The 27,792-nt window shown below is 51.0% G+C and overlaps 1 protein-coding gene across 1 annotated transcript in view; it reads left to right on the top strand.

Moving 5' to 3' along the window:
• The window catches only part of AIF1L (allograft inflammatory factor 1-like), a 44,043-nt gene extending 16,568 nt beyond the window's left edge, over positions 1-27,475 (top strand). The window contains exons 3-6 of the mRNA XM_015424262.1: positions 7,907-7,973; positions 19,208-19,249; positions 21,253-21,415; positions 27,006-27,475. Coding sequence (XP_015279748.1) covers positions 7,907-7,973; positions 19,208-19,249; positions 21,253-21,415; positions 27,006-27,093 — 360 coding nt within the window. The 3' untranslated portion in view covers positions 27,094-27,475. The remainder of the gene's footprint in view (positions 1-7,906; positions 7,974-19,207; positions 19,250-21,252; positions 21,416-27,005) is intronic.
• Positions 27,476-27,792: the final 317 nt, after the last annotated feature.

The raw sequence follows: 27,792 nt of genomic DNA, 5'->3' as shown, positions 1-27,792 counted from the left end.
AGTTTTGCGGGTCTTTTCTCTTGTTGCCATCTATTAACTTGTCATCAGAATCATCCTATGACCATGTCCTTGTCAATTTCTTGTGATTTTCCAATTGTTCTACTATTCCTAAAGTAATAACGTGTAATAAATCCAGATATATTTTAGAAAGACCTCAAAAGTAATGTATGATAGTGCTCGGACCATAAAAATTTCTCAAAGACGTATCCATTCTGCATATCTAGAATTCGCTGGTAATACATCGTTTTCTGTAAAATGTGTTATAAGAGGACACCATTTTCGAATGAATCTGGAATTGGATCGCGCATACCCTTGTGTGTGGGACTCATATTTATCTGCTACTTTATCCATCACAAAGTGGTCCCAACATTTATTTCTCCATTGAGCAATAGAAGGAGGATCAGGATTTTTCCATGAGGCAGCAATAGACAGTCGTGCCGTGGCTAATAATGTGGCGGCTAATTCAGTAATTTTTACTTCCGTTTCATCAATGCCGTAACTTGAGTTAAGAAGCAATATAGCCGGATCAAGTTCTAAGCGCCAGCAAACATCAGCCATGCCCTTCCCGCTCTCTACATTGGACAAACAGGTTTCCCCTCTGCCCTGATCAGGCGGATTACAATCCACATCGTACTTCTGCATCCTTTCTAAGCAGGGGTCGTTTCGTAGAAAAAGAGCTAGGGGAACTCATTAGCATAACTCATTAAAATATGCCACACCCCCTGACATCACAGGAAGCCCTGCGAAGGCCCTCCCTGGCCCCAGGCAGGCAGGGGTGGGGAGAGGCAGGGAGGAAGCAACTTACCCTCCCTCTTCTCCTGCCTCCTCCTGGCTGAATGAGGGCCGGAAGCGGGGCGGCCGGAAGCAGGGGGCGGGGCTTCGTCATGTGCCCCCCCCGTACCTCACCCGGGAGAACTGCGATCCTCCGCGATCCCCCCCGAAATGACCTCTGTTTCTAAGCATTCTTTCCGACACCCCTCCCACCTTCTGACCGGGATAAAAAGACTTAGATCTCCATTCCTGTCTGTATCTGACCAAGAGAGCTTTGACTCTTGAACACTGATGCGCCAAAACTCTTGTGTGGGTCTCTAAGCTGCCGCTGGACTCAGATCTAACTGTTCCACTGCAGTGCGGACCGATGCGGCTGTCCTCCGGAACAGTCTGTTAGTGCAGCGAGGCAGTCTCCGTGCTGGACAGTTTGAGTCTTGTCCCTTCCTCCCCCCGGATGGAGAAGAGGGGGAGCTGGTAGGGCTTCCCGTCATCTTTATTCTCTCGCCAGCTGTGCAGACATCCCCCCCAGCTGACCCTGCCAGGCCTCCGGAGTCACTGCAGCATTCTCGACATACCAGCTTTCTTGGGATGGCATGGCAAAGGCACACCCCCAGGCGTGGGGCCTTCCACAGAGCAGCAGAAACTCCCTTCCGGAGGATGCAGGGACGCTACCGAGGGATCGCTGGTAGTTTCTTTGGGCGATTCTGCATCTAGCGTTCCTTCCAGATTTCCTCAACTGGGAGGGGAAAGTGCAGTTCCAAAGCACATTCAAATACCTCTGCAAAGTCACCCCTGAACAGTCATAGGTAAAGGTAAAGGTTCCCTTGTTCGAAAGCCAGTCGAATCCGACTCTAGGGTTTCTTTTTTTAAAAAATAATAATAATAATTTTATTGGATTTCCAATCAAGTTTACATACACATCAATTACAAATGTACAAAGACATCACTCTCAATAATAATAAAATATACAGTTCCAACTATAGCAGATCACCACATAGGTCATATATATCTTATATATCATTTGGTGCATTATTAATTATTTCACCATAAATGTAATAAATCTATAATATCAGGGATTTCTTTCTGTTGCATCAAATACTGTAATATAGGAGACCACATCACAGAAAAATTAGATCGTGTTCTTTGAGAGCAGGAATCATTAACACTCTCTGTAATTCTTGCCATTACATACATATTCCATAGCTTAGCATGCCAGTTCTGTTTATTTGGTCTCTGTTTACTTTTCCACTTTAGAGCAACAGCATTTTTTGCCGCTGCTAAAAGAATCAGCAAAACAATAAATCACCGTGTATGAATATACAATGTAAGCAGATATTTATATATAATGCTTTTAGAATTCAATTGTCAGCAAGATTACAACTATAACATCTTAAATGCGATCTTAGGCTTGACAGTACATATGAAACACTACAGTATAGTCTCAGACAAACAACGGATTTCTAGTATAAGTCCGTTTACGAATCCTTTGATCTTGCCGTTGGCACCATATGGGCCAGCCAACATACCCGAAAGATGGTTATCTAGCCTCCGCCTGAAAACATCCAGCGAAGGAGCATCCACCACCTCCCAAGGCAGCCTGTTCCACCGCTCAACCACTCTTACAGTTAGGAAGTTTCTCCTGATATTTAGCCAGTAACGACTCCCTTGTAATTTCCACCCATTAGATCTAGTCTTGCAATCCGGAGCAAGAGAGAATAAATCTGCTCCATCTTCTACATGACAGCCCTTCAAATACTTGAAGACTGCAATCATGTCCCCTCTAAGCCTTCTCTTTCCCAGGCTAAACAGACCCAACTCTTTCAGCTTCTCCTCATAAGACTTGGATTCCAACCCTCTCACCATCCTGGTTGCCCTCTTCTGGACATGCTCGAGCTTGTCAACATCCTTCCTAAAATGTGGTGCCCCAAACTGGACACAGTACTCCAGGTGAGGCCTGACCCTAGCAGAATAGAGCAGAACTACCACCTCCCGTGATCTGGACACAATGCTTCTGTTAATGCTCCCTAAGATTGCATTAGCTTTCTTCGCAGTCACATCACACTGCAGGCTCATGTTTAGCTTGTGATCAACCAGAACACCTAGATCCCTTTCACATGAACAGAGACAGTTCGCCATTGCCTTCCTCTGCATAGCAACCCCGGTCTTACTTGGTGGTCTCCCATCTAAGTACTAACTATAGCCAACCCTGCTTAGTTTCCAAGCTCTTACAACATTAGGTTAGGCTGTGCTGCCAGGCAGTTTGGTACCCCTGGTATCCGTGCTTAAATCTGGAGTGTACCGTCAGCATTTTTAAAACACAAGAGTGTTTATTCTTTCAATGGATCTGCTTGTACTTAGAGCTGCAAAGACATTATTCACCAGCATTTTCTACCTGGATCCACAGTCACAGAGACAGAAAGGAAAGTGGCATGCTCAGAAATTTCCAAAAGGCATCTCTCAAATCTTCCTCTCAAACAGAGGTCATTTCGGCATCTCTCAAATCTTCCTCTCAAACAGAGGTCATTTCGGGGGGGATCGCGGGGGATTGCAGTTCCCCTGGGTGAGGTACGGGGGGCGGGGCACATGACGAAGCCCCGCCCCCTGCTTCCGGCCGCCCCGCTGCCGGCCCTCATTCAGCCAGGAGGAGGCAGGAGAAGAGGGAGGGTGAGTTGCTTCCTCCCTGCCTCTCCCCACCCCTGCCTGCCTGGGGCCAGGGAGGGCCTTCGCGGGGCTTCCTTGCACTCCCGCCGGCCTTGCAGGCCCACCGCCGGGCCACTCATGGGGCTTGGCAGTGGAGCTGCAAGGCCGGTGGCGGCGGCGGCCGGGACCATTGGGGGCGGTGTGTGTGGCCTTATGACACACTTCCGGTGATGTCAGGGGGTGTGGCCTTATGACACACTTCCAGTGATGTCAGGGGGTGTGGCATATGCTAATGAGGTATGCTAATGAGCCCCCCTAGCTCTTTTCCTACGAAACGACCCCTGCTCTCAAATAAAACAAGGATAGTAAGTGACCAGCAATGGGTACTGAAAAATCACACCGTCCCCGGTAGTAAGGGAGAGTGGGAGGACATCTGTTCTGCAAAAGCCAGTCTGTTTGCCTGCTTCCGCTGCTGGCCGGGGCCACGAAGCCTGCGTTTCAAAACATGTGCGTGGCGCGTGGAGACCAGCCGCATCCTGCACGTTGGCCGTCATCCCTCGGAGGATCCACGCTCCCTGTGCAGAGAAGAGGACAAGACGCAAGCCAAATGGAGAGCAGATGCTGGTGATTTCTGCACTGAGGAATGTGCCGCTGGGGTGTGTGTGGGGGGGGGATCAGAGCCATTAAATCCTGCTGGTCGCCTCATTGTTGGAGGGATGCAGGAAATGCAGAGAAAGACCCTCTGGGATGCAGCTGCGGGAGGGAGGCGGCCAGGCAAGGGTCACTGAAGGCAGGCACGTGAGGGGAGGGCACCGTCCCCTGTTCATCTCCAGAAGCCCCGTTGACAAGCTACAGGGAATGCATTTACAATGTACACGACTTTTCTTTTTACACGCATTGAGGAGAGAGAAGAGAGAGAGGAGATTGGATTTATGCCCCGCCCTTCAAGGACCCAAGGGCGTCTCAGAGCAGTTTACAATCTCCTTTCCCTTCCCCTCCCCACAACAGACACCCTGTGAGGTAGGTGGGGCTGAGAGAGCTCTTGACAGGAACTGCTCTTTTTCAAGAACAGTTCTGAGAGAACTACGGCTTGCCCAAGGTCATCCAACAGGTGCAAGTGGAGGAGTGGGGAATCAAACCTGGTTCTCCTATATTAGAGTCCACACACTTAACCACGACACCAAACTGGCACCAAAATTGAGTAATTTGCATGTGACATTCAATGCACGTGCAGCTGCACGTGTGATCTAAAACCCATATTTATCCAGGTCCTCGTCCCTGGTTCCATTTGTAAAGTGAATGCCTGTCAGCTCTTTCTTAACATGCGTTCACGGGAATGTGGGGATGGGGGCCCAGGGGACCTGGCGCAGTTCCGCAGGGCCTGCAAGACGGAGCTCTTCCGCCAGGCCTTTGCATAGGAGCCGCTGCCGTCACTGCACCACCACCGAGTGCCATCTACGACGGTGGATTAGATCTGGAGGTGAGCCGGCCCTGGGCAGACGCCTAGTTAACCAAAAAATGTTTGTTGTCAGGCTAGGTTGACAAATGGAACTCATCTTGGATTAAGGAAACTAACATCAAGAGCACCGCACTTTACTCAATGATGGTTTTATATTGTTAAATGATTGTTTTACGTTGTTTTAACTGTCTGTTCTGGCATTTGCCTCTGTTGTAAGCCGCCCTGAGCCCGTTGGGGAGGGCGGGGTATAAATCTAATAAATAAATAAATAAATATTCATTCTCCTGCCCTGGGGGGGCGGGTAAAGTGCCATCAAGTCACAACTGATTTAGGGCAACCCCGTAGACTTTTCAGGGGAAGAGACCTTCAGAGGTGGTTTGACATTGGCTGCCTCTGTTTCACGACCCTGGCATTCCTTGGCTGTCTCCCATGCAAATACTACCCAGGGCCGACCCTGCTTACAGGGCCGGCCCCAGCTTATTTTGCACCCTAGGCGGGGATCCCTTCTGGCGCCCTCCCACCACCGGTGCGCCCACCAATTTTAAAAAATAAATGCATTTTAGGAAGAATGAAAAACACAAATAATCAAGAAACTCCCAGAGTACGGGGCCGCGTGCAGTTTGGTGCCCCTAAGGGCCGGCCTGCTCTAGGCGATCGCCTAGTCCGCCTAGTGAGTGAGCCGGCCCTGCCTGCTTAATTTCCAGGATCTGACAAGATAGGGCTACCCTGCCCTATTACCACTTCAGTAAAACTACTGATGCGCAGGGCTCTTTTTGTAGAAAAAGCCCAGCAGGAACTCATTAGCATAATAGGCCACACCCAACAGCAGAAACCCATTAGCCTATTAGGCCACACCCCTGACCGCACAGCTCATTAGCACATTAGGCCGCACCCCCATGTTACCAGAAGTGTGGTCATCCAGCCACACCCACCTTTTGCTTGTTATTCTGTTTACCTTGTTTGTGGTCAAAACCCAGGGCTTTTTTGTAGCAGGGACTCCTTTGCATGTTAGGCCACACACCCCTAATGTAGTCAATCCTAATGAGTTTCTGCTGTTGGGTGTGGCCTATTATGCTAATGAGTTCCTGCTGGGCGTGGCCAACTTGGAGGAGGGAGGAGGAGGAGATTGGATTTATACCCCGCCCTTCACGTGGAGTCTCAGAGCGGCTTACAAACTCCTTCCCCTTCCCCTCCCCACAACAGACACCCTGGGAGGTGGGTGGGGCTGAGAGAACTCTGACACAAACTGCTCTTTTCCAAGGACAGCTGTGCCAGAGCTTGTGACTGACCCAAGGTCACATCAGCAGGTGCAAGTGGAGGAGTGGGGAATCAAACCCGATTCTCCCAGATTAGAGTCTGCACACTTAACCACTACACCAAACTGGCTCTCTTAGGGAGCCAGCCGGAACTCCATTCCTGTGCGTTCCTGCCCAAAATGTTTGAGTAATTGATTTATTATGTACTTCATTCTCCTTCCTTTTTTCCAAACGCCCCAAGGTAGAGGTTATCCAATATATTCATTTAAAACTACCCTGTGACGCCCGGTCTTGTCAGATCTCGGAAGCTAAGCAGGGCTGGCTTTGGCAAGTACTTGGAAGGGTGACCTCCAAGGAATACCAGAGTTGGGGCGCAGGGGCAGGCAATCAAGCCACCTCTCTGAAAAACGTCCAAGTCCCCGGTAGGGGTCACCAGACGTCAACCATGTCTTCCAAGCAAGCACACAGACCCACGCATACGTACACACAAATATGTTTTTTAAAAACCCTGTGAGGTAACTTACGCTGAGAGACATTAATTGGCCCAACACTTTGAGACGTGGGGGGACAGTTCTTGAACTGATCAGCCACCACAAAAAATAGGTTACGGGCAGGGGTCGTTTCGTAGAAAAAGAGCTAGGGGAACTCATTAGCATAACTCATTATCATATGCCATACCCCCTGACATCAGGGGCCCGGCGGTGGACCTGCAAGGCCGGCGGGAGTGTGAGGAAGCCCCGCCAAGGCCCTCCCTGGCCCCAGGCAGGCAGGGGTGGGGAGAGGCGGGGAGGAAGCAACTTACCCTCCCTCTTCTCCTGCCTCCTCCTGGCTGAATGAGGGCCGGAAGCGGGGCGGCCGGAAGCAGGGGGCGGGACTTTGTCATGTGCCCCGCCTCCCCGTACCTCACCCGGGGGAACTGCGATCCCCCACGATCCCCCCCGAAATGACCTCTGGTTACGGGGATCAAGTGGCCAGCTCACAGAACTAGTGCAGTCCGGCAGTGGAACTGGGAAGTTTGAATCTCAGCTCAGCCGTAAAGTCCATTGACAGCAGTGGGCAAGCCGTTCATTTATAATGTTGGCATAAGTGTGCCGGCCTACCCTACTGGAGTGTTGTGATGGCTACTGAGAAAATGGGCATGAAATGCTTTGGAGACTTTCAAGGGCTATAGAGATGCCAAGTATTGTTATTTGAAACACATAGCTTTTGCCTTGGATTTCAGATTGTTTGCCAGGGAATCAATTTTCATTGATCTGAATGTGGAGAGAGAGAGAGAGAGAGAGTGGGTGTGTGAGTGTGTGTGTGTGAGAGAGAGAGAGAGAATGCGGAGTCTGGTGGCTCGGCAGTGGTCTTTGTGGAGTGTGTTTTTGCTTTGCTTGTTTCTATTATGGGAGGGGGTCTTTCCCCATGATATGACCTCATTCAATGAGTAATTAAGTTGTGGGATTCACTGCCGGTGGACAGCGTGAGTGCCACTTGTAGAGATGGCTTTGAAAGGGGATTAGACAGATGCATGGAGGAGAGGTCGTCAACGGCTACTAGTCATGGTGACCGAAAGGAACCTCCACATCCAGAGGCAGTCAGTCTCTGAATTCAGCGCTCTGAGGCAACATCTGGGGGAAGTCTTGGTGCTATGCCCTGTTTGCTGGCCCTCGTGGGCAGTTGGTTAGCTACGGTGTGAAAGCAGATGCAGGACTAGATGGACCCCTGGTCTGATTCGGCAGGGCTCTTCTTATGTACTTACGTTTTGGGATTTTCTCTCTCTCTCTTTCTTCCCCAGGAGTTTCTCTGTGACCCGAAGTTTAGCGATGAAGAGAATTTGGAGGAAAAACTTGCTGTTTTTAAAGGTACCTATCCATGTGGTTTCAACTGAGTGGGGGAATGCTAGAGAAGAAGCCACCTGTGTTTTAGGCGAATCCAGGGCTTTTTTTGTAGAAAAGGCCCAGCAGGAACTCATTAGTATATTAGGCCACACCCATGACAACACAGCTTATTAGCATATTAGGCCACACCCCCGTTTTACCAGAAGTGTGCTCATCCAGCCACACCCACCTTTTGCTTCTTATTCTGTTTACCTTGTTTGTTGTCAAAACTCAGGGCCTTTTTTTGGAGCAGGGACTCCTTCCTTTGCATGTTAGGCCCCACACCCCTAATGTAGCCAATCCTAATGAGTTTCTGCTGTTGGGTGTGGCCTATTATGCTAATGAGTTCCTGCTGGGTGTGGCCAACTTGGGAGCCAGCCGGAACTCCGTTCCTGTGCTTTCCTGCCCAAAAATAGCCCTGGGCGAATCCATGAAACTGTCAAAAACCTGAGGTTTCTTCCAGGCCGTTGACAACTTAACAATTGGGGCCAGAGATTGCCTGAGGCGGACAAATGTCAGGATCCAGAAGCCTGCCAAGAAGGCTTGCCAACTGTGTCTTGGGAAATTCCTGGAGATTTGGGGAAGGGGGTGGCTGAGGGAGGCAGAGTTTGGAGAAGGGAGGGAACTTAGCAGGGATGTAATATCATAGAGCTGACCCCACAAAGCTGCCGTTTCCTTCAGGGGAACAGGGTTTGGTTTTTTTTATATAGTCTGGAGATCAGTCATAATTCCAGGAGAGCTCCCTGCTCCACCTGGAGGTTGGCAACCCCTAGTACTGAGCCACCTGGGCCGGCATATTAAAATTTTGCTGGACTTCTGGGAACTGGAGGGTAGGAAGAGAGAACGGGTTAAGTACTGAGTGGGGGGGAGGGAAGCCCTTCAAGCATTCTCCAGGTTCACCTGTGTTGCCCGTCCTCTTTGGTGGACAAGGGAACCCACCGGCAGGTCTTAGAAACAGAGAGTTGGAAGGGACCTCCAGGGCCTGGAGGAAAATTCCTTCCTGACCCACAAGTGGCGACCGGCATTATCCTGGGCTTGTAAGCAGGGGTCATTTTGTAGAAAAAGAGGTGCAGGAGCTCATTAGCATAACTCATTAGCATAACATATTTGCATATGCCACACCCCCTGACGCCACCGGAAGTGTGTCAGAAGGCAACACCCACCGCTCAGGTTCCACTGGACTGTTTTGGATTGCTAGCTATTGGGGGGGGGGGAGCGTGCAGATCTGCCCTCAGGGCTGCTGGGAGCAGGGGGTGGGGCTTGTTGCATGTGCCCGCCCCCTGGACTCCTTACTGCCGGAGCTCCGCTCCTGTGCGCTCCCGCAGGAAATGACTCCTGCTTGTAAGAAAGGGCCATGAGAACCAAGCATGGACTCATCCCTTCTGGCCTTCCCTCTCGTGAACTCCCTACGGAAGAAGGAGGTGGAGGAGGAGGAGGGGGAGGAGGAGGAGGAGGAGGAGGAGATTGGATTTATACCCCGCCCTTCACTTGGAGTCTCAGAGCGGCTTACAAACTCCTTTCCCTTCCCTTCCCCGCAACAGACACCCTGTGAGGTGGGTGGGGCTGAGAGGACACAAACTGCTCTTTTCCAAGGACAGCTGCGCCAGAGCTTGTGACTGACCCAAGGTCCCATCAGCAGGTGCAAGTGGAGGAGTGGGGGAATCAAACCCGGTTCTCCCGGTTTAGAGTCCGCACACTTAACCACTACACCAAACTGGCTCTCTGCATTGCTGAAGAACTCCTATAATCTTGGGACTGGCCTAGGGTTGCCAAGTGCTTACCTGTTCCGGAGCGGGGGAGTCCAGCCTTGCTCTGGGAGTCTTCGCGCGTGCGCAAAGCACATCGGGGCCACATAGTTTTCCCTCGGATGATTGTGGCCCCGCCCCCAGGGCCGGCTTGAGGTGTTTCTGCGCCCTAGGCGAGGCTGCCTTATGGCGCGGATGCCAGTGGGGCCTGGAGACCTGGAGACCTCTGGAGCCAGCCACCCTTTTGCTGCCACCACCACCGCCTCCTCCCCCCCCGCCGCCACCACCACAGGGGGGAGGAGGGGGGAGGCACAGCTTGGCGCCCCATCCAGGGCCCAGTGCTCTAGGCGAATGCCTAGTTCGCCTAGTGGGTGAGCTGGCCCTGCCCGCCCCCAACGTCCCCAATGTGCTTGCGTCACTTCTGTGTGATGTACTTTGGGGGTGGAGTTCCCCCCGGGGGCCCAATCCGGCGGCGGGGAACGGGCCTCCCGGGCGGGGGTTTCCCCCCCCCGGGGGGGGACTTGGCATCCCTAGACTGGCCATGCCTTGGTGAACCCTTCACAGGTTGCCAGGCCTACTTGCGGGGCAAGTTGTGTTGTCAGATCCAGGTTGGGAAACTGCTGGAGAGATGGGGATAGAGTCTGGGGAGGACAGGTGGGGTACAATGCCATAAAGTCCACCCTCCAAAGCGTCTGTTTTCTCCAGGGGGGTTGGTTTCTGTAGTCTGGGGATGTGCTGTAATTCCAGGGGATCTCCAGGTCCCGCCTGGAGGCTGGCGTCCCTACTCCAGAGGCAGCCATGTCCGTCCTGAATGGCTGGCTTAGGTCACAGGTTTTACAGCTGGGGAGATTCGAGGAAGAATGTTCCTTGGCTCTGCCGTCTGGGTGTGGGCAGAATGGTCCTCCAAGGAGACGGCTCTGGAGTTTTTGCGTCTTAAGTTGCTTGACCCCAGTGATACCGGGAAACAGATGTGGTTGTGCAATCTGGTTTTTTGGCCCCACCGTTTCCTCTGCTGGGAGATTTAAGGAGTACACAGATGCACTGATGTTTATGACTTGGTCTCCGGGTCGATTCAAGTGAGCCCCTTTCCACCTCTTCATTCCCCGTGGATTCTGCAGTGACCACCAGGCGGGATCCATCTGGAAGAGCTTTCCTGAAACGGAAATCAGTCTTCCTCATAATAGTCAGCACACTTCCTGTCAGCTTGCCAAAGTCTGATGGCCCACCTGTAGTTACCATCTCTTGTAGGGATGCCAACTCCAGATTGGAAAATTCCTGGAGATTTGGGGAAGACAGGGTCTGGAGAGGGGAAAGACCTCAACAGGCTCTTATACCATAGGGCAGTGATGGCGAACCTTTTAGAGACCGAGTGCCCAAACTGCGACCCAAAACACACTTATTTATCACAAAGTGCCAACACGGCCATTTAACCTGAATGCTGAGGTTTTACTTTAGAAAAAACAACTCATACATTAACTTAAGATGGTCCAAACAAAGTAAGGAAAGCAATCCCAAATGCTTTCATTGACTTAAAATTATTTGGCAGAGAATCCGACACTTTAATGATGGTCTGGGCCTGGCTGGGGCGACGGCACGCATGCCCGCAGAGAGGGCTCTGAGTGCCACCTCTGGCACCCGTGCCAGAGGTTCGCCACCACTGCCATAGGGTCTACCCTCCAAAACTGCCATTTTCTTCAGCAGAACTGATTGCTGCTTCCTGGAAATCAGTTGTAATTCTGGGAGATCTCCAGGACCCCACCTGGAGGTTGACGACCCTATTTCTTGGTTTATGGAAGTGTTGGCACGTAGGGGTCAGTCACCTTGCAGGTATCCAGAGGTTCAGATCCTGAGATGCTAAAGGAGAGAGCCTGGGTGCTGGGTGGGTCAGAGGGTAGAGCCTGGTCGGATGGGAGGGGACTCGACTGAACGTGGTCAAGAGGATGCCTGGTCAGTCACAAGTTCTCTCAGAGCTGTTCTCTCAAGAGCAGTCCTCGGAAGGGCTCTCTCGGCCCCACCTACCTCACATGGTGTCTGTTCTGGAGAGGGGAAGGGAAAGGACGTTGTAAGCCGCTCTGAGACTCCGAGTGAAGAGTGGGATATAAATCCAGTATCATCATCAGGGCTATTTTTGGGCAGGAACGCACAGGAACGGAGTTCCGGCTGGCTCCCAACTTGGCCACACCCAGCAGGATCTCATTAGCATAACAGGCCACGCCCAACAGCAGAAACTCATTCAGATTGGCTACATTAGGGGTGTGTGGCCTAACATGCAAAGGAGTTCCTGCTACCAAAAAAGGCCCTGGGTTTTGACAACAAACAAGGTAAACAGAATAAGAAGCATAAGGTGGGTGTGGCTGGATGACCACACTTCTGGTAACATGGGGGTGGGGCCTAATGTGCTAATGAGCTGTGCTGTCAGGGGTGTGGCCTAATACGCTAATGAGTTCTTGCTGTTGGGTGTGGCCTATTAAGCTAATGAGTTCCTGCTGGGCTTTTTCTACAAAAAGAGCCCTGAATCATCTCCTCCTCCTCCTCCTCCTCCTCCTCCTCCTCCTCCTCCTCTCTTCCTTCTCCTCCTTCCTCTTCACCAAAGCAAGAACAAAAAAAAATATATTCCCCAGAAGTCAAAGCCTTGGCCTCGTTTCCATTTGGAAGCCTGGAGCGCCTTTAGCATCGGCTTTGACCATTTGGATTCGGGTCCGGCTTGCAGTTGCCAGTCTCCAGGTGGGGCCTGGAGATCTCCTGGAATCACAACTGACCTCCGGATTACAGAGATCGGTTCTTTTGGAGGAAACGGCTGCTTTGGAGGGTGGGCTCTACAGCGTCACATCCAATGTTTCCTCTAAGCTGCGGGCTCTTGTGAGCAGAAATCCTCCTTTGTGAGCGACTGGCATTAAAGCTGCGAGCAAGCGATTTGGCTGCTGCGTCAGTTAGTTTGCTCTGGAGCCATCCCTCCTGAGCGAAGACCAAAATGTGTGAGCCGGAGGCTAAAAAGATGTGGGCTAGCTCACACTCACTCAGCTTAGAGGGAGCACTGGTCACATGATCCCTGCTGAGGCCCCTGCCCTTTCCAAACCCTGCCCAGCCTCTACTCACCAGCCTCCAGGAATCTCCCAACCTGGACCCGGCAACCCTTGCTCATGGCAGCTCTTCCCAGGAGCCTGCCCGTTGGACGCCTGGCATGCCTCCCTCCTACCTTGCCCTCCTTGTGTGTTGTTGTTTTTTAAAAAAGCAGAGAACCTCCCAAAGCCCAGAATTATTTTCCCTCCGGACCAGGCCCTCTCCAAACAAGAAAGCACATTTAGCCATAGAAAAACTGCCATGAAATGCCGTGCAGTGTGGGCAGCATCTATTTAATTGCTACCATAGTACGATATAACGACACTATTTTTTTTTTAAAAAAGGGGGGAGGGTGGGCTAATGGGTGTGGAAAGAGAGGGGAGGGGGAAAGGAGGAGGGCTAGATTCCCTGCGAAGCAACAAGAAAAATCCTGGGAATCGAGAATCACGCTGATGCGGAACAAATGGGGGGAAACTCCGCGCCAAAAGCCTGCTGCGGGTCTAATGGTGTGAAATTGACGAGATGCAGCGGAGGAAACAGAGGGTTGACCCCGGGCCAAAGTCTTGTGCGAAATCAGCCATTGTGACTGCAGGTCAGGGTGGCATAGCCCCCACCTCGAGAGGCCCCCCCCCCGCCCTCTTCCACCAATCCCGGGCCTGGTGAGCGTGTCTCAGCGATGCAGAGCCCTGCTCAGCCGGAGTCCCCGTCGTTGCCACCAAACACCTCCTTCGGGTCTCCCAACAATCCGGCCATTGTTCTGTTCTCCTTCTCTCCCCCCCCCCCACTGGGCAGCATGAGAGACACAGGAGCACCTATGCAGAACTGGCATTTGTATAAAAGCGTGTGTGTGGTGTGCGTGCCTGCAGAGGGCAGGATTTCATCCCATTGAACAGGGGGCGGGTAAAAGGGATGTCTGGACGCCTAAGGACTAAAGTCCAGAAGGCTAGGACTCCTAAAAAACTCCTGGAGCCCAGAATGCTAAGGATGGGGTGTGTGTGTGGGGGGGGGGGAAGGTCAGATTCTTTTAAAGGAAAAGTGTCGTAATCCCTGTATGTGGTTACCAATCTCCAGGCGGGGCCTGGGGAGCTGTTCCCCAGACTGCAGCGTTCAGTTCTCTTGGAGAAAACGGCGGCTTCGGAGGGCAGGCTCTACGGTAGTATTGTAGCTGGGTTGCCAGCTCTGGGTCGGAAATTACCTGGAGATTTGGGAGGCGGAGCCTGGAGAGGGCGGGGTTTGGTGAGGGGAGGGGCCTCAGCACGGTACAGTGCCATAGAGTCCACCCTCCAAAGCAGCCACGTGCCCCAGGGGAGTTGATCTCTGTCAGCTGGAGATCGGCTATAATAGCAGGACATCGCCGGGCCCCGACCTGGAGGTTAGCAACCCTACAGTAACTGCTGCGGAGGTTCCGCCCCCGCCCTCCCCAGGCTCCGCCCCCAGATCCCCAGCAATTTCCCAACCCAGAGCTAGCAACCCTATCACAACATGTAAAGAGAGAAAAACGCACAGTGCGCAACTCCGACCATAAAAGCTGGACAAAAGGAATAGCAGACCACACAGGAAGCCTGTCCTGGGACTGCCGCACTTCAGAGGCCATATGACTGAGGGTCCTCCCTGCGGGAAAAGTCCTGGCATGTAGAAAGCAAGCAGATCAGGAAGCAGACTCTAACCTAGCCAGCTCCCTGACCTGCTAAGTTTCTACGCTAAGGGAGTGGGGAGGCAACGAATTTGCCGACAGTCTGAAGAAGGAACAGTCCGGGAATGTTTTTACCATGTAATCTGCTGTTTGTGTAGGCAAGCCCATAGAAAAGGGAACTGTATGAAATTTCTGGGGTTCTTAACACTTGCCCTCCCAGCCCATACGCCTTTTAAACTCCTGGTTCATTAATTCTAGGAGGTGGCTTTCATATACGTCCAGGGGTCATTTAGTAGAAAAAGAGGTGCAGGAGCTCATTAGCATAACTTATTTGCATATGCCACACCCCCTGACACCACCGGAAGTGTGTCAGAAGGCAACACCCACCGCTCAGGCTCCACTGGACTGTTTTGGATTGCTAGCTATTGGGGGGGGGGTGCAGATCTGTTCTTGCAGAGGAGGGAGAGCTTGTACCTAAATAAAACTTGGTCTTAAAGGTGCCACTGGACTGTTTTGGACTGAGGGGGGAGCTCTGCAACTTACCTGGCTGCTTCTTGCTCTGACTGAGGGCTGCTGGGAGCAGGGGGTGGGGCTTGTTGCATGTGCCCGCCCCCTGGGCAGTTTACTGCCGGAGCTCCGCTCCTGTGCGCTCCTGCAGGAAATGACCCCTGTATACGTCAACCAAAATGTTTATGGGAGGTCACTTTTGCAGGGGCAAGGTTCTCAGGCCTGCCATCTGGACTATTTTTATTTATTTATTTATTTATTGTTTATATTTATATCCCGCCTTTCCAGGAATCTGGCTCCAGGCAGCTAACAACATTAAAGTGGCATAAACAACCAAGTTAAAACAATTCATAAATACCATACCAATTAAAACAACAGCAGTTGCAATTAACCCAACGGAAATGGCGGTGATCCAAATCCCATCCAACAATAGGGGTAACGTCCAGCGGAATCTTGGGTGTTCTAAAATTTCAGGCCAGACGATGTTCCAGGGCACTCATCAGTGGCAGCCCCTAATCGAAAACCTGATGGAAGAGCTCCGTCTTACAGGCCCTGTGGAACTGTAAAAGGTCCCGCAGGGCCCTGATGTCCTCCGGGATCTCATTCCACTAGGTTGGGGCCACCACTGAGAAAGCCCTGGCTCTGGTGACATTCAGCCGGGCTTCTTTCGGACCAGGGAGGGTCAGGCGATGTTGCGACCCTGACCGCAGTGCTCTCTGGGGCACATATGGGGAGAGGCGGTCTCTCAGGTAGGCAGGCCCCTGACCATGTAGGGCTTTAAAGGTTGGCACCAGCACCTTGAAACGAATCCGGTACGCTATAGGCAGCCAGTGCAGTGTCCTCAGCACAGGCTGGATGTGGTCCCGTATAGAGAGACCCAACAACAGCTTGGCCACGGCATTCTGCACTAGCTGCAGCCTCCGGATCTGGGACAAGGGCAGCCCCATGTAGAGAGCATTGCAGTAGTCTAATCTCGAGGTGACTAGACTACACTGGGCTAAATGGACCAACAGTCTGATTCTGGATCAGGCGATGTTATACGCGCACAGGCTTGCGTGTGGAGAACGGGCCTCTCTGCTAAGTCACAGACAGAGAAGCACCAGCAGAAGAACCAGTTTGGTGTAGTGGTTAAGTGCGCAGACTCTAATCTGGGAGAACCAGGTTTGATTCCCCACTCCTCCACTTGCAGATGCTGGATGACCTTGGGCAAGCCATAGTTCTGTCAGAGCTGTCCTTGAAAGAGCAGTTTCTCTCACAGCTCTCTCAGCCCCACCTACCTCACAGGGTTGTGGGGAGGGGAAGGGAAAGGAGTTTGTAAGCCGCTCTGAGACTCTGAGTGAAGGGCGGGGTATAAATCCAATCTCTTCTCTTCTTCTTCTAGAATAATGGCACAGTAGGGTTTAATCTCTCTCCCCCCCCCCCACTAAAGGTAAAGGTAAAGGTTCCCTTGCTCGAAAGTCAGTCGAATCCGACTCTAGGGTTGCGGTGCTCATCTCCGTTTCAAAGCCGAAGAGCCAGCGCTGTCCGAAGACGTTTCCGTGGTCATGTGGCCGGCATGACTAAACACCAAGGTGCACAGAACGCTGTTACCTTCCCACCGAAGTGGTACCTATTTATCTACTTGCAATTTCTTGCTTTCGAACTGCTAGGTTGGCAGGAGCTGGAACTAGAGACGGGAGCTCACCCCGTCTTGCGGCACCCCATCTAAATCGGTCTCTTGTGCCATGAGGCACCCCACCCCAGATTTCCTTTATTTTCGGGGGTGTGTGTGTGTGTTGGTAATCAGTTCATGTCTGCAAAAAGATCCAACAAGAAAGCAATGTGACCACAGTCCAGCCTCGGCATGGCTACTCCCTTGGAAAGAGACCTGATCCTTCCAGAGCGCTTGCCACTAATGAATTCTGCGTCTCTGAAAGGGGCCCAGGTCACTAATTGGCATTTGGCCTAATTGGGGGTGGCTGTTGGCTTGGGTCTCACTAAAGGCCCTTTGTCATTTGCAAACCCTGTTCTCTGTAGCCGGGGGAGGGGGGGCAGGGTGCTTTCAGGTCCCAACCACCGGGGACCCAATTGACTGGTGGATTTCGAACGCTGGAGTTTCAGCATGCAGCTTTTGGGGAAAGCCAGATTTTTGAATAAGCAACATCGACCGGAAATCTGCCCTGGGCAGTTTCCTACATAATGGTGTATAGTTCTATTGGGTCCTTCTAGTTCTTTAACTTGGAAAACAATGTTGTGAGAAAAGCAAAATTGCGGGGGTGGGGGGGTGGGGGGGGTTTAAGGCTGTGATCCTATGCATTCATAGTGAATACCTTCTAAGCATTCATACATACACTGGGTTGGACTGTAAGGCTGTATTTCTGTGCACACTTTTCTGGGACTAGATCCTTGTGAACTCGATGGCGCTGCCTTCCAAGGAAACATGCAAGGCATTATTGTGCACGGCTATTTGTTATGAAGGTCAGGGGCCTGCCTATTTGAGGAACCGCCTTTCCCCCCGAGAGACGTCAAGTTGGCCACTACTAGAGCCAGGGCCTCCTCGGTGGCGGCTCCACGCTGGTGGAATGAGCTCCCAGATAACATCAGGGTCCTGCGGGGCCTCTGACAGTTCCGCAGGGCCTGCAAAACGGAGCTCTTCCACCAGGCCTTTGATTAGGAGCCGCCACCGGTGAGGGGGCCACTGGAGACAGCGCCACAGCGCCCTGGTAACACCTAGCCTCACGCACAACAAAGGAGCTGGCAGTGACTGTCCAAGATTTTGGGCAAAGGTCTTTCCCGGCCCACCTTAAAGGATCTCTTTCCCAGCTTTTCCTGCTAATCATTCCGGGAGAGTAGCCCTGTTGATTGGCTGCTGAAAAAATAAACGGGAGTCCAGTAAAACGCGGCAGCCAGGCTGCTGATGGGCCTCCCCAGGTGGGAGCACATCCAGCCTGTGCTGAAGTCGTTGCACTGGCTTCCAATAGCGTTCCGGATTCGCTTCAAGGTGCTGGTTTTGACTTTTAAAGCCCTAAATGGTCAGGGGCCTGCCTACCTGAGGGACCGCCTTTCCCCGTACGTTCCCCCGAGAGCACTGTGGTCTGGAACACAACACCGCCTGGCCCCTCCTGGGCCAGGGATGCCAGGCTGGCGGTAACTAGGGCCAGGGCGTTCTCCCTGGCGGCGCCAACGCTGTGGAACGAGCTCCCCAATGAGATTGGAGCTCTACGGGACCTCCAGCAGTTCCATAGAGCCGTGAAAACGGAGCTGTTTCGCCAGGCGTTCAAATAAGAACTGACTGCACCGGTTGGGTCGCGCTACCACTTTATTACAGGATGCCGCTGTATTTATTTACTCAGTTTTATTGTATTTATTGGAATTTTATGGAATTGTATTTTATATCTTGTATTTGCTAGTTTTAAATTGTATGTTGGTTTTATATTGAGCTGCGGTGGCTCAAGTGGTTAAGACGCTGAACTGCAGGCTGTGGAAGGTCAGTAGTTCAGCAGTTCGAGACCCGAGTGCGCCGCATGACGGAGTGAGCTCCCGTCTCTAGTTCCAGCTCCTGCCAACCTAGCAGTTCGAAAGCAAGAAATTGCAAGTAGATAAATAGGGACCACTTCGGTGGGAAGGTAACAGCGTTCCGTGCACCTTGGTGTTTAGTCATGCCGGCCACATGACCACGGAAACGTCTTCGGACAGCGCTGGCTCTTCGGCTTTGAAACGGAGATGAGCACCGCAACCCTAGAGTCGGACTCGACTGGCTTTCGAGCAAGGGAACCTTTACCTTTTACCTTTATATTGTCTGTAAGATGCCCTGAGCCGCTTCGGCGGGAGGGGGGGGTAGAAATTTAATAAATAAATAAATATAAATAAATAAATAGTGCAGGGATGGACTGGACATTAAGGTCAATGGGAAAAGTCCCGGTGGACTGGTGGGCTGGGAAAGCCACTCCCCACTGGGGCCACGACTGGCATTTTCCCCGGGAGCTGCCGCCACCAAGACAAGCAGGAGCAGCGAGGGTTAGGAAAAACCTGGAGATTTTGTGGGTGGAGCCTGAGGACGGCGGGGTTTGTGGAGGGGAGGGACTTCGGTGGGGTATGATGCCCCAGAGTCCACCTTCCAAAGCAGCCATCTTCTCCAGGGGAACTGCTCTCTGTTGCCTGTGGATCAGTTGGGATAGCGGGAGATTTAAACATGGGACTTACCGTATCCATCCTTAGCCAGTAGACCATGCTGCCTCTGTCTGGGACATTTTGATTTTACTAACTGGTGGCTGCTGCTTTTCCTCCCCCCCCAGAAAAGTACATGGAGTTTGACCTGAATAACCACGGTGAAATTGGTGAGTGGCTTGCTGCGGAACGTTCTACCGTCCTTCCCGTGCGAGAGTGCCATCCAATGTGCATGCAGTGCAACCTGGCTACGTTGGCAGGCTGCATGCTACCGGGGCTGCATGGACACGCTCAGGGGTCATTTCGTAGAAAAAGGACTAGGGGAACTCATTAGCATAACTTATTAGCATATGCCACACCCCCTGACATCAGGGGCCCAGCGGTGGACCTGCAAGGCCAGCGGGAGTGCGAGGAAGCCCCGCCAAGGCCCTCCCTGGCCCCAGGCTGGCAGGGGTGGGGAGAGGTGGGGAGGAAGCAACTTACCCTCCCTCTTCTCCTGCCTCCTCCTGGCTGAATGAGGGCTGGAAGCGGGGCGGCCGGAAGCAGGGGGCGGGGCTTCGTCATGGGCCCCACCCCCCTGCACCTCACCCGGGGGAACTGCGTTCCCCCGCGTTCCCCCCCGAAATGACCTCTGGACACACTGGAAACAAAATATTGCCATTCTGCACTACAAAAGACTAAATTCTGCAACCTATATAAATTCTGCAATTTATACAGCACATTTACTGTTTCCCCTGATTTTGCAGAATTTATCTGCATCGTTTTGTTCTGCAGTTACAGGAGCACTTAAGCAAACAGAAATCTCGTCCAGGCAATCAACTCGAGTCTGAGAATCTAGCAGGCATTTCGAGGCTCCAGCATAGTTTCAAGTAGATCTTTGCCTCTACGAGTGCTAGAAAATTCAGTTTCTTGGGGACCTGTATTTTGCGGATGAGTTTTCTGCAGAACTGGGACATCTCCGAGTCTCTTGGGATCATGATACTTTTGCTAATTTGGAACCGAGATCACAGAGGAGATAGCTGATGCATATTCTTTGTGATTTTACATTTATTTTAAAAACTTATTTTAAAAAATCCAGTTTAAGCTTCCCATGTCAAGATATCTGAAATCATGCCTCTGTTTTGAAATCTCTGCTGCCCGATCTCCGATCCGATCAGGAAGGGGTGCACCCCGCTTCATTTTCAATAAAGATTGTCATTCTGTAGAATCACTAACACTGTTCAGGTCACAGTGAATGCATGTACATTTTGCATCTACACTGCGTACATTGTAAGAAAGAGCTAATGCACATTCAGTTTACAAATGAAACTGGGGACCAATACCTGTATAAATGTGGGATTTCAGTCGCACGTTCAGGTGTACATGCATTGGACATTACACAAGAATGACTTAATCGGGTCATTTTGTAGAAAAAGAGGTGCAGGAGCTCATTAGCATAACTCATTAGCATAACTCATTTGCATATGCCACACCCCCTAACATTACCGGAAGTGTGTCAGAAGGCACCACTGGACTGTTTTGGATTGCTAGCTATTGGGGGGGGGGGAACGTGCAGATCTGTCCTCGCAGAGGAGGGAGAGCTTGTACCTGAATAAAACTTGGTCTTAAAGGTGCCACTGGACTGTTTTGGATGGGGGGAGGTGGGGGGTGGCTCTGCAATTTACCTGGCTGCTTCTTGCTCTAAGGGCTGCTGGGAGCAGGGGGTAGGGCTTGTTGCACGTGCCCGCCCCCTGGGCTCTTTACTGCCGGAGCTCCACTCCTGTGCGCTCCTGCAGGAAATGACCCCTAGACTTAGTGAACATATTAGGCAAAATTAAGTGTAAACTGTACATGGATTGTACATGCATTCACTATAACTTGTTAAGGGAGGAAGTGGGAAGTGAGTTTTCCCTGCTGGGAAACTCCCTTGCACCAAGAGCAGGGCTTGTAACGTGTCCGGAAGTAGAAAAAATAATTGCAGGAGATGGGAAGCTGTTCTTCCCCCCACGCCCCTGACATGACCCCTTTGTGTTTGTGTCGTCTCCCCCCATTACACACACGGCTCCCCACAAAAGAGTAACGCCTCTGGCCACTGTGTGATACAGAGTGTTGGACTGGATGGGCCTTTGGTCTGATCCAACATTGGCATCTCTTATGTTCTTATGTTCTTATGCCTCACTCTGGCTACCTGCAGATCTCATGTCTGTGAAAAGGATGATGGAGAAACTGGGAGCCCCAAAGACCCACCTGGAGCTCAAGAGGATGATTTCCGAAGTGACCGGAGGGGTCAGCGAGACCATCTCTTACCAGGACTTTGTCAACGTGATGCTCAGGAAACGGTCAGCTGTTCTCAAGCTGTGAGTATCCCGAGTGGGTGTTGGATTCTCTGGACTTGGTACTGCCAGGGAGCCACCACAAGTAGCAGAGGGCTTAAGGCTTGAACGCAGCAGAGCTGGGGCTGGGTGTGGCGACAGAAGGCACATGGAGTCAGCAATCAGTTCTAAAACTAATAAGCAACTTTCATTAAAGGAAATACGTGCTGAAGAGTGCAGGGAAGAGACAGCTATAGATCACCTATTCTAACTAACTAGATCAGTGATGGAGAACCTTTTGGAGACCGAGTGCCCAAACTGCGACCCAAAACCCACTTTTTTATCGCAAAGTGCCTACATGGCAATTTAACCTGACTACTGAGGTTTTAGGAGCTGCGGTGGCTCAAGTGGTTAAGACGCTGAACTGCAGGCTGTGGAAGGTCAGTAGTTCAGCGGTTCAAGACCCGGGTGCCACAAGACAGGGTGAGCTCCTGTCTCTAGTTCCAGCTCCTGCCAACCTAGCAGTTCGAAAGCAAGAAATTGCAAGTAGATAAATAGGTACCACTTCGGTGGGAAGGGAACAGCGTTCCGTGCACCTTGGTGTTTAGTCATGCCGACCACATGACCACGGAAACATCTTCGGACAGCGCTGGCTCTTTGGCTTTGAAACGGAGATGAGCACCGCAACCCTAGAGTCGGATTCGACTGGCTTTCGAGCAAGGGAGACCTTTACTTTACCTTACTGAGGTTTTACTTTAGAAAAAACAACTCATACATTAACTTAAGATGGTCCAAACAAAGTAAGGAAAGCAACCCCAAATGCTTTCATTTACTTAAAATTATTTGGCAGAGAATTCGACACTTTGATGATGGTCTGGGCCTGGCTGGGGCGATGGCACGCGTGCCCACAGAGAGGGCGCTGAGTGCCACCTCTGGCACCCGTGCCATAGGTTCACCACCACTGAACTAGATGGTGTTGGATGATGGACACACGTGTCCAGCCTCCATGGTGTAAGATGGAGAGGTCATGCACCTTTTTTTGCGTGTGGGTGTGAGAGAGAAGTTTGAGCGAGTGGAAGCAGAGGAAATTGCCCTTAAGAGTAGCATCCTACTTCAAAGGAAAGGATCAAATAACAGGAAGGAAAGGATGCTCCATGTGAGGCAGGAGACGGCACAAAGTCCTCCACTTCTAACAACGGGAAGGAAGGGAAAGCAGCCTGAGGACCAAGCTGTGTGGCTGCCTTGGGTGCCTCCCCTATTGTTGCCAACCTCCAAGTGGTGCCTGGAGACACCCCAGAATTGCAACGGATCTCCAGGCTACAGAGACCAGTTCCCTAGTGGAAATAGCTGAGTTGGAGGGCGGACTCTGTTGCATTAGACCCCACTAAGATCTCTTCCCAGGCTACACCCCTCAAAATCTCCAGGAATTTCCCAACCCAGAGATGGCAACCCTGGCCTCCCCACCTCATTTAAGCCAGGCTCAAACCTTCTGCAGTTGTCCAGAGTAGGGGGTGTTGAGCATATAGCATGGGGACTGCGTCTTTTGGGGGAAATAAAACCTATTCCTGGACGCTGATCTAACTCTTGTTGTGCTAAAGACAAATACGTTAATGTTTGCACCTGAAGGTGCAGTACAAGAACTCGTGGGCACTCTATGAAGCTGCTGAGCGGTCGGGTTAGAACGGATAAAAGGAAGTACTTCTTCACCCAAAGAGTGATTCACACATGGAATTCACTGCCACAGGAGGTGGTGGCAGCTACAAGCATGGACGGCTTCAAAAGGGAATTAGATAAGCATATGGAGCAGAGGTCCATCAGTGGCTATTAGCCAAAAGGTATAGATAGGGGCTCCGGGGCAAGTGGTGCTCTGTCTTCTTGGTGCTTTTGGGGGGGGGGGTCAACAGTGGGAGGGCTTCTAATGTCCTGGCCCCACTGGTGGACCTCCTGATGGCACTGGTATTTCTGGCCACTGTGTGATACAGAGTGTTGGACTGGATGTACCTTTGGCCTGATCCAACATTGGCGTCTCTTAGGTTCTTATGTTCTTAAGGTGGAATTCTGCCTTTGACCTTTTTCTCTCTTTTTTAAAGCAAGCTGACTGCCCCTTTCAGAACTATTTTGTTACGCTACCCACTTTGCGTCAGGGACCGTTCACAAATTACAGTCAGAGGAGATCAGAGGGGAGCAGAATCAAGACAGAGGAGACCAGAGGGGAGCAGACTCTAATCTGGGAGAGCCGGATTTGATTCCCCACTCCCCCACATGCAGCCAGCTGGGTGACCTTGGGTCAGTTACAAGTTATTTCAGAGCTATTCTCTCAGGAGCAGTCCTCGAAAGATCTTTCTCAGCCCCACCTGCCTCACAGGGTGCCTGTTGTGGGGAGGAGAAGGGAAAGGAGATTGTAAACTCTCTGAGACTCCTTCAGGTAGTGAAGGGTGGGGTATAAATCCAACTTCTTCTTGTGTTATCTCCCTCTGTACCTAGAATCCTCCTGGGATCAAGAAGTTGCCCCTCTGCTCCAGATCTTAGATTCTCCCCCACCCCGGTAGACCCTGAGAACTCTTACTAAAGAGGATAATCCTACCCAATGGCCATTAGCCATAATACCTACACAAAACCTCCATATACAGAAGCAGTATATCTCAAAATACCAGACAGAGGAGGGGCAAGGGGGCCCCATCTGGGGCTCTGGATTAGAGGGATCCCTGGTCTAATCCAGCAGAGCACGAGTCCTTCTGTTACGCTGCTTCCCAAGTTGCCACTGTGCCAAGGAAAGGTGCCAAGCCGGTTCCCGGCCCCATCGTGAATAGCTTTTGCTAGACACAGGTCCCTTTGACAGACGAACAAGCTGCTCATTGTCTTTCGGACCATGTTTCAGTTTCCGCTCCTGTCCTAAATGATTCTTTGGACGCGTACAATAGACACTGGATTTTGAGGTAACCATCGAAACGCTTGTGGCTGAATGCGTGTGACTTGGTTGGGCGTCCCAAAGTCTTCTGGGATTGTTTCCTCCATGCAGAGAGCCTCCCCTTCTTACAGCCGTCCATCCTTCACGGGTGCGGGGGGGGGGGGGTGACATGCTGAGCGGACATCCGTTCTCCAGAATGCCGTCAAGGGGAGGGGAGGGGACCATGGGACTTGGGATGGGGGGGGTGAGTTGGGTCACCACAGCCAGTGGCTGGCCATGATATCCTTGCGAACGCTTTCCCATCAAAAGAAAATGCTTTTTATGGCAGAAATGGACAAACTGACACGGAAACTTAATGATAAAGAAGATGAGGACTTTTTTTTACAGAATGGATAGACTTTAAAGAATACGTGGAGACTAATTGGGAATGTTAAAAATAACTTACTTTGCTTTGATAGTTATTAACAACAGAATACGAAAAAGAAACTGACTGAATAGATAGCTATAATGTTATTAACAACAGCTATAATGTTATTAACAACAGAATACGAAAAAGAAACTGACTGAATAGATAGCTATAATGTTATTAACAACAGCTATAATGTTATTAACAACAGAATACGAAAAAGAAACTGACTGAATAGATAGCTATAATGTTACCTGAAAAATTGATAGTGAATATGAATATGTAGTAATTGAAGAATTGGAAAAAAAAGATGTTTTAATGCAATCTAAGAATTGAGTAGTAAAAGGGCCAAGGAGGGGGTGTGAGCATTGCGGGAGGCCAAGAGAAGGGGGGGGGGAGATATGAGAAAAGGATATATGTTGAAAGAAAAGTTCTAATATTGAACATGTTGCTATATCCGAATAATAAAAAGTTTGTTATAAAAAAAAAAGAAGTGCTCCCAAAGTTGTGCAGAGCAAAGCCTATCCTGTAAGCTCCTTATAACGACATCGCAAAAAGGAAATGGAGGATAAGAGTGTCAATTATTTTGTTTTTTACTCGTTATATAGCTTACTGATCCCCACCCACCCACACCCGCCAGCTCATGGTGGCTCACTTTACATACACAAATGGAATGGATCCTCTGCCATTCTGGAATGAGGAATTCTGGGTATTAGGCAAGTGCCGGAGAGGGCTACAAGGACAAGGTTTGGAAGACCGAGTGGCAGAATCATTGAAGGGAGCATTTATGTATCATTAAATTTGTGTTCCACCTTTCCTCCAAGGTGCTCAGAACAGTACACAAAGGTGGGGGGGTTCCCCTCATTTAATCCTTACAACCACCCTGTGAGGTAGGCTAGGCTGAGACAGACTGACCAGCCTATGTGAATTTCATGGCTGAATGGGGGTTTGAACTTGGCCTCTTGCCATACCTAGTCGTTGTGCTTCGCTGGCTCTCTAAACGAATTAACGTCCACATTGCAGACTTTAAAATCCCCCAAATGAGAGAAGGATTGCCTGTAGCTTTAAGAAATGGATGCCCTCTGAGACCTCAATGGCCATTGTGGGGTTGCTAGGGAGCCACAACAACTTTGCCGGCCTTCAAACTTTGATTTCTGTCAGGAAAAGATAGAGGGGAAGGCCTTTTCCTGGGTATTTTTGCCTCCCAGTCCACCCTGCTCCCCTCTCTCCTACCTTTGAGGGAGGACTCATCAGGGCCGGGCCAAGCAGCAACAGGCAACTGATTACCGTGCGGTTTGCACAGCTCACCCAGGAGCAGTGATGGCCACCAATCCAGATGGAGTGATGTCACACACAACTTGCCTGGGCCCAGGGGCAGCCTGAGCATGACCGGAGTGACTTGGCTGCAAATTTCCATTTGCCATGCCCCAAAACAAAACAGAAATGAATCCAGAGCCCCCTAATTTACCAGGGGTCTCTTTCAGCACTTCCAGTTTGCAGTTGCCTCTTGGTAATCTCTTGGCCACATTAAAAAAAAAATAGTTAAGGGATTGCAATTCTAGATAACACGAACGCTTGCCTTCCATGGTAACTATTCACCCCACTTGCTTACGAAGCTGTTATTAACAAGAAATAATAATGATCCCTTTGTGTGTGTGTGCGAGAGAGAGAGAGAGAGAGAGAGAGCGCACCTGGAAGTCATGGCGACCTCTGTTCACTGACCCCTACGGGGGGCCTGGAGGATATTCAGAGAGGTGGCTGAATATTTATTTATTGATTTATTTCATTAGACTTTATATCCCGCTCAAACCCCCTTCCAGGGGTCTCTGAGCGGCTTACAGGTCGGTGCTAATCACCATTTATTTCCCTAACTAGGGCCACATATGTAGGGGTGGGACTACCTACCAGCACCCCTATAGTGGTGGTTGGAGTTGTTTCTCGGCTCGGGTCTCCAGGTCTTCTTCCGTGTTGTTATTATTATTGGTAGTCTCTGGCGGGGGGTCGGCTCGGCACTCAGATGGCAGATCTCATTTTTCCCTGAGGCGCGCGACTCACGCCTTTCTCCGGCCCAGCAACGTCCTTACGGCTCCGCTGCGCCGGCATTTGCTGCGCCTGCCCCCGCCTCCTGCCTCTGGTATTCCAAGGAGGTCTCCCATCCAAGTACTTGCCAGAGTCGACCCTGCTTAGCTTCCAAGATCTGACAAAATCGGGCTTGCCTGGGCTGTCCAGGTCAGGGCTAATAATGATGATCCTTGATGATGAAAAAAATAGGAATATTATGTCGGGGATTAATCTGTACTCTTCTGTCATTTGTCTTTCAGAGTGATGATGTTTGAAGGGAAAGCCAGTGAAAGCATCCCAAAGCCTTCGGGTCCCCCTCCAGAGAGAGATATTGCCAGTCTCCCTTGAAAAGCCAAACTGGTCCGTTTCCCACAATTCCCTTGGGCTGTACCCAGGGCTCCCTGCTTTCTTGCTTTTATGTCGGACAGTCTTAGAAAGCCATCATTAACCTGCCTTAGCAAAAAGGAATGACAAGGGAAGTTCCAGGGACCTTCCCCAGAAGAGTCCCTATGTAGCCATTTTTTTACAAACTGCATCTGAATAGCCCGCTCTGTCTCTCCCGGAGATGGGTCAGTAGCGAAGAACAAAAATGTGAAACCAAAACCCAAATCCCACGAGGTACTTTTCTGAAGAGAGATGTCATGGACCAAAACCCAAATCCCACGAGGTACTTTTCTGAAGAGAGATGTCATGGACGGTTTCCCGAGGCACTATGGAACGGGGGGTGGGGGGGGGGGGACAACTAAAAGGCAAAATCTCCAGCTGCTGAAAATTGTCCAGCCAAATCAAACGTTCTTCAAGTGGCCTTGTCTCCAAGTGAAGGCCTCACCTGCCGCCATTTTGAATGCTGTCGCAACCTTGTTCAGCCGTGCCAGTCACTCCTAGAAACCCCTAGCGTCTGAATGCCTTTCCCCATCATTCTTCTGTCTGACCGCTTTCCCACTGCTTCTCTGCCCCCCACAAGGATCCTCCAGCTCATCGCAGGTACAGTCTCTTTTTACCTCCACTATCAATCCTCTTGGATGAAATTATTTATGTGCTAGAATG

The sequence above is a fragment of the Gekko japonicus genome, unplaced genomic scaffold (assembly GCF_001447785.1).
Source record: "Gekko japonicus isolate JY-2015 unplaced genomic scaffold, Gekko_japonicus_V1.1 scaffold2121, whole genome shotgun sequence".
Lineage (NCBI taxonomy): Eukaryota > Metazoa > Chordata > Lepidosauria > Squamata > Gekkonidae > Gekko > Gekko japonicus.
The sequence above is the reverse complement of the archived record's forward strand: the minus strand, read 5'-3'. Positions and strand labels throughout refer to the sequence as shown.